Here is a 13,346-nt window from a genome sequence, read left to right as displayed (position 1 = left end):
CATTTAAAACCTAACATGCTTACCAGTGAACCTAGCACTCTTCTTTACCTGCATAAAAGGAAAATCCCATTAAAGTTTTAGGGGCTCTTATTAAGTTAATGGCTCAGTAAGAGAGTAAAGTGGGTCTGGTGAAAGCCCTATGGGAGACAGTCTACCACTGGACCATCCACAGACAGCCCATGTGAAGTCCTGCCACCTGCCTGTTCATTTCAGTGCCTTTGTTAAATTCATATAAAATAAGCAGCCCCTCATAGAGTTCTGTTGCTCTGTGGTGCTGATTAATGCTTTTAAAGAACTGGAATGGAGCCAGTGATTTAAGATTTAGATAAGAAAATAAAATACACATTGGATATAACAGAAGAGTTTAAGAAAATACAAATTGATGAATGCCTATTCAAAACCAACCACAATCATCAGAAAAATCCATTTATTCTGTGAAGCACAGAACGCCAAAGAATAGAGGTTATGTAGTGAAAAGAGCTTCTTCATTTACTAGACCTAATTTATTTTCTCCATATTTTTCAGCCTCTAACAAACTATCATCTATACACACACACACACATACAGAAACACACACACATACAAAAACACACACACATAAATATACTTATAAATAAAACATAACCAAAAAGGTTATGCCCTGAATGCAAAAATGGTTCAATTTATCACATAAAGAAAAAATAAGTGATTATTTCCATAATTACTGAAAAGATATTTAATAAAATTTAGTTCCGATTCCTGAGTTGTTGCTTTTAGAAATATTCAACATAGAAATTCATGTACACTTTGTTTTTTAAAAGAGATAGGGTCTCACCATGTTGTCCACGCTAGTCTTGACTTCCTGGGCTCAAGTGATCCTCCCACCTCAGCCTTCAGAGTAGCTGGGACTATAGGCATGTGCCATTACACCCAGCTTATGTAAACTTTTTAATATAAGCCAGGTGCAGTGGCACATAAAACTATATAAATCTCAGTCCCAAAGCCAGCAGCTTACTTAATAGGGAAGCACTAGAGGCAGCCCCACTCAGGTCAGGTGCTGAGCCAAGGACACCCACTGTCTCCACTACTACTTAACATAGAACCTGAGATATAAGCCAAAGCAATCAAACAAGAAAACAATTAAAGACAGAAGAACAACTAAACAATCTCTATGTGCAGGTGATATAACAATATACCTGGAAACCCCAAGAGAATCAATGACAAAAGCTGACACAACCAATAAAATAATTTAGTAAAATAGCAGAATGCACAATTAACATAAAATAGCCGTCATGAAAGTTTGACAACACATTCTGGGAATATGAAGAAACGGGCATTGTCATACAGTGTTGATGGGAATGAAAAATGCTACACCACCTATGGAAGGAAATTTGACAATAAAATTAAATATTTATTTGCCATGTGACCTAGCACTTCATTTCTAGGCATCTATCCCAAAGAAATACTGACAAAACAGTATTTTTAAAAGACTCCAAATAAGAATTGATGGATAATTTTTTAACATGATAAAAATACATAAACTGAGACCAGACACTATGACAGATGCGTAAGGCTGTTATCCACTTCAGAACTATTTGTAATAGCAATAGAATGAAAACAACCCAAATGTCCAGCAGTAATATGGGGCTGGTTAAACTATGGTACATCCATAGGATGAAATACCATGCAGCTGTAAATGAGGAATTAAGATCTGTATGTACTGTATGGTGTGATCTCCAGAATATGTTTTGAGTTGAAAAATACAAAGTAGAGATTTAACCTGAGAAAGCCAATTGAAGAAAATAAAATAATAAAAATGAAAAAAAATGCAAGGTAGAGAAAAGTATATATGGCATGCTGATGTTAATTGAAGAAAGGAGGAAAGGGACTAGGATGAATACACACGTGTGTGTGTGATTTATTACGTGTGTGTATGTAGTTTTGCAAATGGAAGGATACACCAAGATCTTCTGAAACATGATTACCTATAGGGCAAAAGGCCATAGAGTAAAGGGGACAAGGATAGAAGTTAGACTTCTGTGAATAAATCTTATTTAGTAGATTTGACTTCAGAACCATGTAAATAGTTTACTTAATTATAAAACAACAGCCATAGCAGTGAGCACAGAGCTCTCCCATGACCTTGTTTTCAAGGCTATGAGCAAATATGCATGGAAACAGGAATCAGCAGAACTGACATGACAGCTATGACTCACAGGCAAGCTTCCAAGAAAGGAGTTAAGGTGTGCTGGTGGCAAAGCCAGAGAAAAGAGAATAAGTGTGACTGGCGAGACTACAATCCACAACTTACCTCAACCTTGCTCTCTTGTTCGTGAGCAGCAGCTGAGAAATACACAACCTCTTGCACTTCATCTCTGGGTCGGGCTGAATTTTTCCCAAATACCACCAGACCATCCTTAGCACGTGGAGGGAAGGCCACAAAACAGTAACTTGGAGGAGCTGCAGCCATCCTGAAAAGAGAATGCCAGCGAGAGTGGAAGTAGGCCTCACATGGAACATTGCAACAGTGAGTTCTTCAAACATATTTCACCAGCTAAAAGGGTTTTACTATTGAACTGTGTGCAGCTAGCTCATTAAGAGATCCCAGCTGGCAAATGAAGGTGGAGTGCCTGCAGTGGAATGACAGAGCCACTGAGACCAGATATTGTTTAATACTCTGTGGGATTAAATGAGCTCAGATTTGCAACAAACCACAGTGGCAGCCAAAAGTGCAGTGACGTAGGAGAAAGGAAAGGAGGTTATTGTTCCAGGCAGAAGACACAGACACACCACACACACACACACACACACACACACTGCAATCTGTTCACAGTAATAAAAGAATAAATAAACATACCTTACTACTAACTACGCAAGTCCCTCAGATCCAGAGATGCATAGCCACCACATAACAAATTTGAGGTGATGAGGAAATGGGTCTAGAGATCAACTGAAAGATATCCTGCTTTGTTGTTTTTAGTAGTTTTACTCTACCTCGATGACGTAACACTCACACATTCCATCTCCCCAGCTGCTCCTGGACTGGCTTGTTCTCTCCTACCTGGCCAGTGTACATCGTCACTGCTTCATCCTTCTTTCCTCATTTAATGCTCTTTTCTATCTGGGAAAATTCATCCATGCTCAGAGCTTCCCTTGTCAGTTATATGCTGATGACTTACACATTTAATTCCAGCTGGGTTCTCACCTTAATCCTCTGACCTACAGACCCAACTGCCTGCCTGATACCCGAGGCTGATTTCATCTTCTTCCCTTTTCAAGGTTCTTTATCTTGGTAGCCAAAGTAACCATCATTTGCTTCTCCGTTACCTAATATGTCACCAAGTCCTGAAGATTCCATCTCCTAAATCTCTATGGAAACTACCCACTCCTCTCCACCTCCGCTGCCATCAGTCTGCACCAAGCCACCATCATCTCCAGCCTGGACCACTAGAGTAACCTCCTGAGGGGTTGCTCTAAACTTCTAATACTCCCCACTCCAAAACATTCTCCACATTGCAGCCAAAGTGATTCTTTTAAAGGGAAGATTTGATCAAGTCATCCCTGCTTAAAATACTTCAGTGGTTTCCTAAGGCTCTTGGAATAAAGACCAAAATATGATCAAGCTTGTTCCCGCTTCCCAGTCTCATCTTATACCACTCACCCCTCCACTCTCACGATGCCAGCACACAGGACTTTTTCTAGCTCCTCCAGTACCCTCCATACCTTTGCACACACTCCATGCTTTGTCCTCAGCGTTCTCTTCCCTGCTTCCTGTACCAAAATGCTCTGCCTGGTTGACCCCTGTTCTTTCACGTACCAGCTCAAATATCACTCTAATACTCTAATTTGTGTTGCTATACTATACAGTCTCATAGAATATTGTCCTTTTCCTTCAAAGTAATAATCATAATCTGAAATACTTGTTTGATTATTTTTACCAACAATCAATATTTAGTCTCTCCCCACAAAGTCTAAACAATAGGAAAGCAAGGACCTTTCTCTTTTGCACACCACTGTAACACCAGCTTTACATTATGTCTTATGCAGGGTAGACTGTAAATAAGTGATAAGCAAGTGCTCTTTTCTTGTTTATTAGTAGTCCGCCATAATGAAGCTGACTCTCTAACATCTCTCTTTCTCCTGCCATGCCTCCGCACCTGGCTTGAATGGCCTTTCCTTAGTCTTTGTACATATCCTTCAGGATCTGATTCAAAACCCCTTTCTTTCATAAAGACTTCTATAAAGGACTCTCATTTATTCAACATCAACAAGCACGAATACATCAGTTTGTTCTAAAATAATGTACATTTGTTGCTTGTGTATTTCTTTACCTGTTTCAAAGAAAGCTCCCTGAAGGTAGGCCTCATGCCATCCAACCATAGTAGCCCTTTCCCCCCAACCCCTGGCATCACAGGCACTCAAGAACTATTATCTAGTGTACCAACTAATGTATCATCAGTTATCCAACTTCCAAGTGTTTTGTTTTACGACTCTGAAACATAAGTGAGAAGTAAAGCAATGTTCTTAGAAAAGCACTAGACTGAGATTTAAAACTTAGCTCCACCACCTACTAGCTATGTGACCTTGCTGAAGTCACTTTACCTGTCTGAGCCTAGGTTTCCCTTTTGCAAAGGTTTTACCCCAGCCTACAGGTTTATTATCGTGAGTATCAAATAAAATGATGCTTGAGAACATATTCTATAAACTGTGGAGGCTGCTTAAGTATAGGATACTTTGTTTGCTGGTGGTGTGTGGGCTCATGCCTGTAATCCCAGCACTTTGGGAAGCTGAGGCAGGCAGATCACTTGAGCCCAGAAGTTTGACACCAGCCTGGGTAACATGAAGAGACCCTGTACCCACACACACAAAAAAAAAATCCAAAAATTAGCCGGGTGTGGTGATGTGTACCTGTAGTGCCAGCTACTTGGGAGGCTGAGGTAGAAGGATCACTTGAACCTGGAGAGATAGAGGCTGAGGCTGCAGTGAGCCGAGATCACGCCACTGTACTCCAATCTGGTCACAGAGTGAGACTTTGTCTCAAAAAAAAAAAAAAAAATACTGTCTATGGCCATACTACCCTGAACACGCCCAATCTCATCTGATCTCAGAGGCTAAGCAAGGTCGGGCCTGGTTAGTACTTGGATGGGAGACTGCCTGGGAATACCGGGTGCTGTAGGCTTATAAAAAAATCTAAATTAAATTAAATTAAAAAATTAAAAAATACTTTATTTGGGTTTTGACTGTTAAAATAGAGCAATGTCAAAAATTTTCTGTTAAGCAAACCAATCAAAATCAACTTGCCTCATTCCTAACTAAAGCAGTTACCAAATTGCAGAGTCATCAATATTCTATGTTTAGAAACCTCTTTGTAAGGGACTGTATTGCTATTTCAATATCCAACTTACTTCAGGTTAATCTCTACATGCACACTCAGAGTTCTTCCCTGCATTGTTTATGGCAGGCGCCTCCCTAGAGTGCAGAGAAATGGGGGAACCCCCGCAATTCTGAAAATAATTCCCTCCTAGCTTGGTAAAATATCACCCCTTCCCTCTGGGAAAGAAAAGCCAGAAAGATAAAGAGGCTGCAGTTCTTTCTCCCTTAACCTTTTCCATTTTCACAAAAACGCCTTTATCTTCAGACTGGAGGAGTAGAGAGAGATAAACAAAGAATGTGTATGCACAAGAAAGATTTAGAATAATTATGAAATCAAATGCCTTTACAGAGGGCTCCTAGAATTTGAGCGTCAGGGGAACTGCTGGTGGAGACAAAGTAGACCCAGAGGAAGATAAGATGGGGAAAAGATGCATTTCCCTCGTGTGATGCCTGAGTATCTTACATGCTCCCTTTCTCCCCATCATTGGGCCACTTCAGAAGAGCTGGTGTCTCGCCTAGGGGCAGAACCTTACTTTATTTCATCCTTAAAAATGGTAGAAATCTACCTATCTTGCATTTATGAGATTTATCTATAGACTATAAAAAAGCCCACAGGGTTTTGGGCAAGCACGTATTCTTCCACCAAGGCACCTGCTTAGTCAGCAAGTCATCTGGGTCGCATGATCATGACAAGGTTATAGGCAACAGAAGCCCAGGGATATGTGAGCCAAGGGAGGACAGCTTTTCCACTAAATTCTGTAACGACTGGGAATGCCAGAAGGGAGCAGAATTTCAATGCCTATTTTAAAAATTAAAAAGCTAGGCCAGGCATAGTGGCTCACGCCTGTAATCCCAGCACTTTGGGAGGCCAAGGTGAACGGATCATGAGGTCAGGAGATTGAGACCAGCCTGGCCAACATAGTGAAACCCTGTTTCTACTAAAAATACAAAAATTAGCTAGGTGTGGTGGCACATGTCTGTAATCCCAGGTACTTGGGAGGCTGAGGCAGGAGAATCACTTGAACTCAGGAGGTATAGATTTCAGTGAGCCGAGATCATGCCACTGCATTCCAGCCTGGTTGACAGAGCGAGACTCCATCTCAAAAAAAAAAAAAAAAAATTGAAAAGCTAGATGAACCAGCAAACTGTGCATCACACCTAGAAGCAAACTAGCCCAGGCTAACTGTCCATTAATTTTTCCTGAATCACCATGTGTGCACTAACTAGCTTCAAAGATGACTTAGCTGGATTCTTTTCAACTCTCTAGATCATTACTGTCCAAAATAATTTTCTACTACAATGATGAAAATGTTCTATCTCCACCTTTCAATATGGTGACCACTAGCCTCAGGCAGCTATTGAAATGTAGTTAAGAATAACTAAGGAGCAGAATTTTCAATGTGATTCAAAACTTTAACTAATTTTCATTTAAATAGCCATACGTAGCTAGCAGAAGCTCCACTGGACAGGGCACTGATGCAGTGTCCAAAAGAAACCCAGCAATGAAGATTTTCATATTAAGGCTTCCGGTGATCTCAGAAGTACTTATGTGTGAAGTCCTCTTATTCTAATGACAAAATGTGTGATCATCCATATAAACTGAATTCGCAAAGAGGAAGTGGGACAATTCTGGAAGACTGAAGAAAACAAACATTAGGAAGCAGCTACAGAACTCACCAGACTGGCTTAAATTACATAAGTTAAAGGTGATCATAGCTGTAGATGCCAACTACACTTCTCTTGATGAAAATCTCATATTCTGACTCTGAAAACACCATGAAATTGTCCCTCATTACCATCTAGGAATTCTTTGTGTCCCTGTCTAGCCAATTCCTCTATCTCCTAAAAGAATTTTTAATACCTTTGCTTTTCTTCAAATCTCCACCTACCTCCTCTAAGCAGAGATCTCACTTCCTATTCCACAAAAGACAGGTGAATGGAGAGAGACTGTTCCAGAGACAGGACATGCAGGCCTGAAGGCCCTGCAACTGGAGAAAAGGTACAAAGCCAGGAAATTAAAAAGCTCGCGCAACTGAGGCCAAGGAAAGTGGAGAAGAAGCCTGGAGAGGCGGGTAGATGGGCAGGTCCACATCAGGCCTTGAAGGTGACATTAAGGACTTTAGTGTCTATTTCACAATACACAGTAAAGCACTGAAGGCTTTTAAGCCAGGTTTTAGGTTGAAAATTGCATATAGACAACATCAAAGAAGTTGGCTGTGGTAGGAATGAAACCACAAACTAGATGGAAATGATGAAAATGAAATAAGTAATTCCATTTCTATGTACCTACCCTAAGGAAATGATCATGAATATGGGCAAAGGGTATGCATAAGTGTTCACACAAGGTTATTTATACAGGTGAAAAACTGAAACTTACTTGTGCAGCATCAGAGAACTGGCTGAAAACATCTGCTACATCTATCTGGTAGAATACTATAAAGCCATTAAATATCTGTATGTGAAGAGTTTTTTATTGCATAAAGAAATGATTTGAGGAGGAAAGATAAATTATCTTAATCATGTAAAAATAAACATAGAAAAGACTATGCCCAAATACTTGCCCAGGAAATGTGCTCAAAATATTAGCAGTGGAAGCCCAGCAATGGAATTCTTTGCTTTTTCATCTTTTCCTCTAATTTCCAACTTTTCTATACATATTTTTACTGATACAATCCCAGAAATGATTTTTAAAATAAACCCAAGAGAGATTAACAATTTAGGAGTTTTATTTTACAGAAAAAATTTAGTTCTACTTCTATATCCTACCTAATACATTTGAAATTTCAAAAGTGACAAATTCTTATATGAGTTATAGCTAGGATGAATGTTTTTATTTAACATTGTTCTCTAATACTTTCTTTCACCTCTTTCACAGGCTGCCCAATTCAGAGTTGCTCAGAGAGCACACAAAGTTTTACTACTATGATTCACACAAATAGTGAGTTGGCCTCCTCCAGTTGTCCATGTAGGAAAAGAAAAACTGGCCAATCTGGAAGACAAAGCTCTCATGAACCTGAGATGAAATCCTTCTGAAAGCGATTCAAAGGAACTCAATTCTCTTCCCATTATTTGTCAAAATATTGGATAACATACCAGATATTCACACTAAAAAGAAAAAAAATCTGACAAGTTACCTCATTCATATACTGCATAAAACATGCATTTAAAAATCTTTATTTACTTTTTTTTTTTTTTGAGACAGAGTCTTGCTCTGTTACCCATGCTGGAGTGCAGTGGCATGATCTCGGCTCACTGCAACCTCCACCTCCCAGGTTCAGGCGATTTCTCCTGCCTCAGCCCCCCAAGTAGCTGGGATTACAGGCACCTGCCACCACACCCAACTAATTTTTGTATTTTTAGTAGAGACAGGGTTTGATCATGTTGGCCAGGCTGGTCTCAAACTCCTGACCTTGTGATCCACCCACCTCGGTCTCCCAAAGTGCTGGGATTATAGGTGTGAGCCACTGTGCCCAGCATACATGATTCTTATAAACTGTTAAATTATTCAAGCATGACACAGAAGCTGGCTTTAAGATTTTTCTCCTTTTCATTTTTAACCTCATACGACATTATGAAACCTATATTCTCCTTCACAAAGAAGAAGAAAAAAAAGAACCTAAAATTCAATTAATTCCCAATCATATACACCAATACAGAAACTTATAACATGAGAAAACTTAATTATTTATATTCAGCTTTGAAAAACAGAACATAACCATTTGATAATGGGGTTTTCCATCATAACTACATTCTACTTAAACCAGTGTTAAAATCAGTGAACAGAGTTTGTCCAGAAATAAAGCCATAATTGATGGCTTTTTAAAAAAACTTGCTTGTTTTGAGGCATAATTCTGATGCTGCTTTCTATGCTATAGGGACCCAGAAATGGCTGTGGGGCCACAGTGTAAGGCAACAGGTCTCAAACTGGATGTGGGTGTGTCCAAAACAGTGTTTTCTAAACTGTATGTTGTGGCCTTTTAGTGGATAGGAACAACTTTTTTAGAAAATCATTTTTAGAAAGAATGTATGCATCTCACAGAATAAGGGTAAGTATTGATGCAAGAAACTCTAATTTTAAGTTTGAGTACATACATAAGCACATATAAGCATCTGTAGGTACTAAGTTAAGATGTAATATTTCTTACTGTGGGTCTCAAGGAAAAAAACTTAAAAGCAACAGGCTAAAAAGGCAGGTCTGCTGAATAAGGCTTCTTTGTGGCAAACACCCATTAGGATTCCTGCCAGGTTAGCAATATACTGACAGTTCTAATTAATGAAACACTCCAATTCAACTCCCATAGATGGGAAGACTGACAGGCATTTCCTATGAACTCCTTGTTAAGAGTATTTTAAAGTGCATTTATCTGTAGTTTGCACTATATATTTATGTTCTCTATGTTCTCCAACTGATATTAGTTTAATGTTGCATGCTATTGGAGGAGAGGAGACTGGAGTTCAGGATAAGGATGGAAGCTGTCAACGTAAAGGTATCATGTAGCTGGTATCATTTTTGTGGTAGAGAAAAGAAGTCAGATTATTCATGTTGGCAGAGTGTGAAAAAATATCTGCTACTTTTTTTTCCTAGTCCCCCCTCCAATCAGTTCTCAGTGTGAGCCACCAGGTTTCCTTCAGTCCAGCGCTGTCTAGAACTTTCTGAGACGATTGAAATAGCCTCTTTCTGCACCGTTCAACACAGTAGCCACCAGCTAGGGGGGCTATCTGGTACTTGAAATGGGGCTAGTGCAATGAAGGAACCAAATTTTTAATTAATTTAAAATTAAACAACCAATATTAGGCTAAGTGACATAAGGCAGTCACAAGAAAACTTATATAAGGCATCTAGAATAGCAAAACTCATAGAAATAGAAAGTAGAATGGTGGTTGCTAAGGGCTTGGCAGAGGGGATGAGTTGTTTACAATCTGGGTACAGATTTCGGTTTTGCAAGATGAAAAAGCTCTGGAGATAAGTTGTGCAACAATGTGGATGTCCTTGACACTTCTGAACTATACAATTAAAAATGGTTAAGACAGTAAATTTTATGCTATGTGTGTTCCACCACAATTAGAAATAAAAATTAGAAAATTAAAGAGCCACATGTGGTCAGAGGCTACTGTATTAGAGCATGCAGCTTTAGCTACTGTGCCACTGGCTATGGTTAAGTATCCCTAAGCTCAGTTTCTAACCACCATTGTCCTCCTTATCAAACTTCTTTCAGGATTCATGACTTCCTCTTGGGAACAAGATAGTATTGCTTCCCTGGAGTTTACTGCAAAGGAGCTATGCGTACCAACATTCACCTTCTGACTGGTGGCAGGAGGCCCGACCTCAGGCTTGAGGGACGGGAGTACTGTACTCCCGTAACTAGGAGACCACAGACGGAATGTCTAGCTGAGGCGGGAGGAAGCTGTGTGGGAGAAAAGGTCTTTGTCCTCAAGTTCAGTGAGTAGTTATTGAAGGCGTGAATGCTCAAAGCCAAGGCAAGGGGTTTTTTGCATGACTGCCAGCCTGCCCTGCCCCGCCCCTTTATCTCAATGATGCACACATTATCCCTCATCAGTTACCTTACCCAGTAATAAGGTAAGGCAGCCTTGAGCTACCTAAGGAAAAGAAAATAACTGTCTTAAGTGTCTTGCAAGTAATGTTGACAAACTGCCTTTACTTACATAGAGAATGAAACCCAAATGCCCAGCCAGGCTCCCCTATTCTCCACACTCCCAGCTTTATTGAGCAGACTGAATACATTTAAATTCAATGTCTGTGAATTACCACCTTCCAGAGAAGCAAAGGAGAAATTATTCTATTATACTCTTCATTAATAAATTCATTTTTAAATTATTGCCATTCCTGCTGAACTGAAAATAGAACAAATGATACTCATTTGCAAATTGATTTTTTCTGTTGTAAACCTTCTATTAAACTAGTGAGGAATAAATGAAGTGTTTGGGAAAGGAATTAACTAATTAAAAATGGGGATGTAAATGTCAGCTCATGAAAGTCTTCTATATAAATTAGCTCAGACTCACCAAGCTCTGCCTGAAAGAAAGATTTTACTAAGTGTTTCATTGAAAGCTCATGAGAGTAGAGCATAAAGCTTTGGGATTCCACAGCTAGTGAATTCTAGCTCCTAATATTCAATGCCTTGAAAGAGGAGCCATGTAATGGAATAATAACTGTACAGGCTATTAAGTGAGTAAGCAGGCTTTGAAGCCCACCTGGGTTCAAATCTCAGCCCCCTGCCACTTCTCCAAGCTTTTATAAAACAGGGATAATGATAGGTAGTTCATTCTTCCCAGGGTTGCAGTGAGATTTAAATGAGATAATACTTGTACCTACTTATAAAGTGCTAAGAATACCATGTGGGACACAGCAAGGACTCAATCATTGTGAGAACAAGAGAAGGATACACGATGAAAGCAGTTCCTTTTTCAAAGTCTATCTGTTCAGACTTCAGAAACTTTCCTTGAAGTGTCTAAATGCTCTTTTACCTTTTGAAGATTTGCTTCATTGTCACTTCATGTTTTTTAAGAGCTGCTTAACAGTCTCTTTCTCCAATTTCAAGGGCAATATCTACTTCTGACAGTTAACTCTGGTCTTCAGTGCCAGTCTGCAGCTGACATACTTCTCAGCAGCATGGTGTGGAGCAGGGGTGGCAGACTGCAGATTTATTTGGTTTGGCCCAGAGTGCTGCATTAGATTGTGTTTTTAGGAATCTGCATTAGCAGCTAACATTTTAAGATCTAGAGATTTCCTAAAGACATTCAGATATTTGGCTTTTGCTAAAAACTTAAAGATCTGTCAACACCGAATCCACATTCCCATATGACGGCAAGACTGGAGTTGGGTAGTGGCTCCTCTCAACAGGGCCTGCATTTGCATTGTCCCCTCCACTCTCTGACATCGAGGCCAATGAAAGGGCCACCTCTCATCACCTTTGTGCAATTGCATTCACTGACACTGCCTGCCTAGCCCTGCAGCCCGTGTGTATAGGTACAAGAGGATGACACACTTTAGAGACACCAGGCCCTAGTTCCCATCCTGACTCCTCTAACTCTGAACCAGTTTCCTCATGGGAACTAACCCCCCAAACGCAACATCACACTAGAGTTTATATGAAGCATGTGGAAAGCATAGTAGTGTGGCTATATACAGCAGGCACTCAGCGTTCACCCTCCTCCCTACTACTACCCACCCATGATGCATTTACCAGGCTTGCACCAATCCTTACTATGCTCCTTCAGCCTCTCACCAACAGTTTTCACCTGGCATAGCAGACACATTCATGTCCCAAAGTGTAACTAAAATGTACTTCACGGGGCAAATCTCTAGATCTAACCATCGACTTAGAAAGAATACAAATGACACCATGGGAATATGATCAACAAAATCCAGACTGTGGAAAACTCTGTAGGACAAAGCTGGTTTCTTCAACAATGACAAACATACACACAAGAAAAAAAGATTAAGAGACAGAGTTACGTAAGAGATACATCAACCAACTGCAATGAACTTATTTGGATCCTGATTTAATAAACCATACAAAAATTTTATAACACAAGTAGGGTAATATGAACACTAATGCCATATTTGATGATAGTAAAGAATGATTGTTAATGTCTTAGATATGATCATGGTGCTGCGGTTATGGCTACAAAAAGTGTTTATTTCTTTTAGAGATATATGCTCAAATATTTCCAAGTGAAATGATTGAAGAGACGTAGAGTAGGGAGAGAGGGTGAGAGCGCAGATGAAACAAGACAGCTATGAAATAAAAATGGTTAAAACTGGGTGATGAGCACGTAGGGTTTGCTCTGTTCTCTTTTGTAGATGCTTGAAATTTTCTATAATAAATACTTGTGAAAAGCAAAGCGCTTTTAAAGTGTTTAAAGTTCTTTAAGGTTAGAAATAGCACTGGATTGATACAAGCAATGTTTCCTTGGAGTTTATACTTCTTACTTTCAGATACCTCCCTGAGGAAGAAATTCTGGGGTAGGAA

The 13,346-nt window shown here is 39.7% G+C and overlaps 1 protein-coding gene and 1 pseudogene across 2 annotated transcripts in view; one reads left to right on the top strand and one right to left on the bottom strand.

Moving 5' to 3' along the window:
• SCRN1 (secernin 1) overlaps window positions 1–13,346 on the bottom strand; it is a 67,713-nt gene that overhangs the window by 44,125 nt on the left and 10,242 nt on the right. For both annotated transcript variants that reach the window (XM_032286903.1, XM_032286902.1), the window contains one exon: window positions 2,291–2,450. In XM_032286903.1, coding sequence (XP_032142794.1) covers window positions 2,291–2,449 — 159 coding nt within the window. In that variant the 5' untranslated portion in view covers window position 2,450. The remainder of the gene's footprint in view (window positions 1–2,290; window positions 2,451–13,346) is intronic.
• On the top strand, window positions 5,040–5,158 carry LOC116557603 (annotated as a pseudogene).

Source organism: Sapajus apella, unplaced genomic scaffold (assembly GCF_009761245.1).
Source record: "Sapajus apella isolate SASKATOON/1434 unplaced genomic scaffold, GSC_monkey_1.0 scaffold19, whole genome shotgun sequence".
Classification (NCBI taxonomy): domain Eukaryota; kingdom Metazoa; phylum Chordata; class Mammalia; order Primates; family Cebidae; genus Sapajus; species Sapajus apella.
Note: the sequence above shows the minus strand (reverse complement) of the source record. Positions and strands in the feature narration are given on the sequence as shown.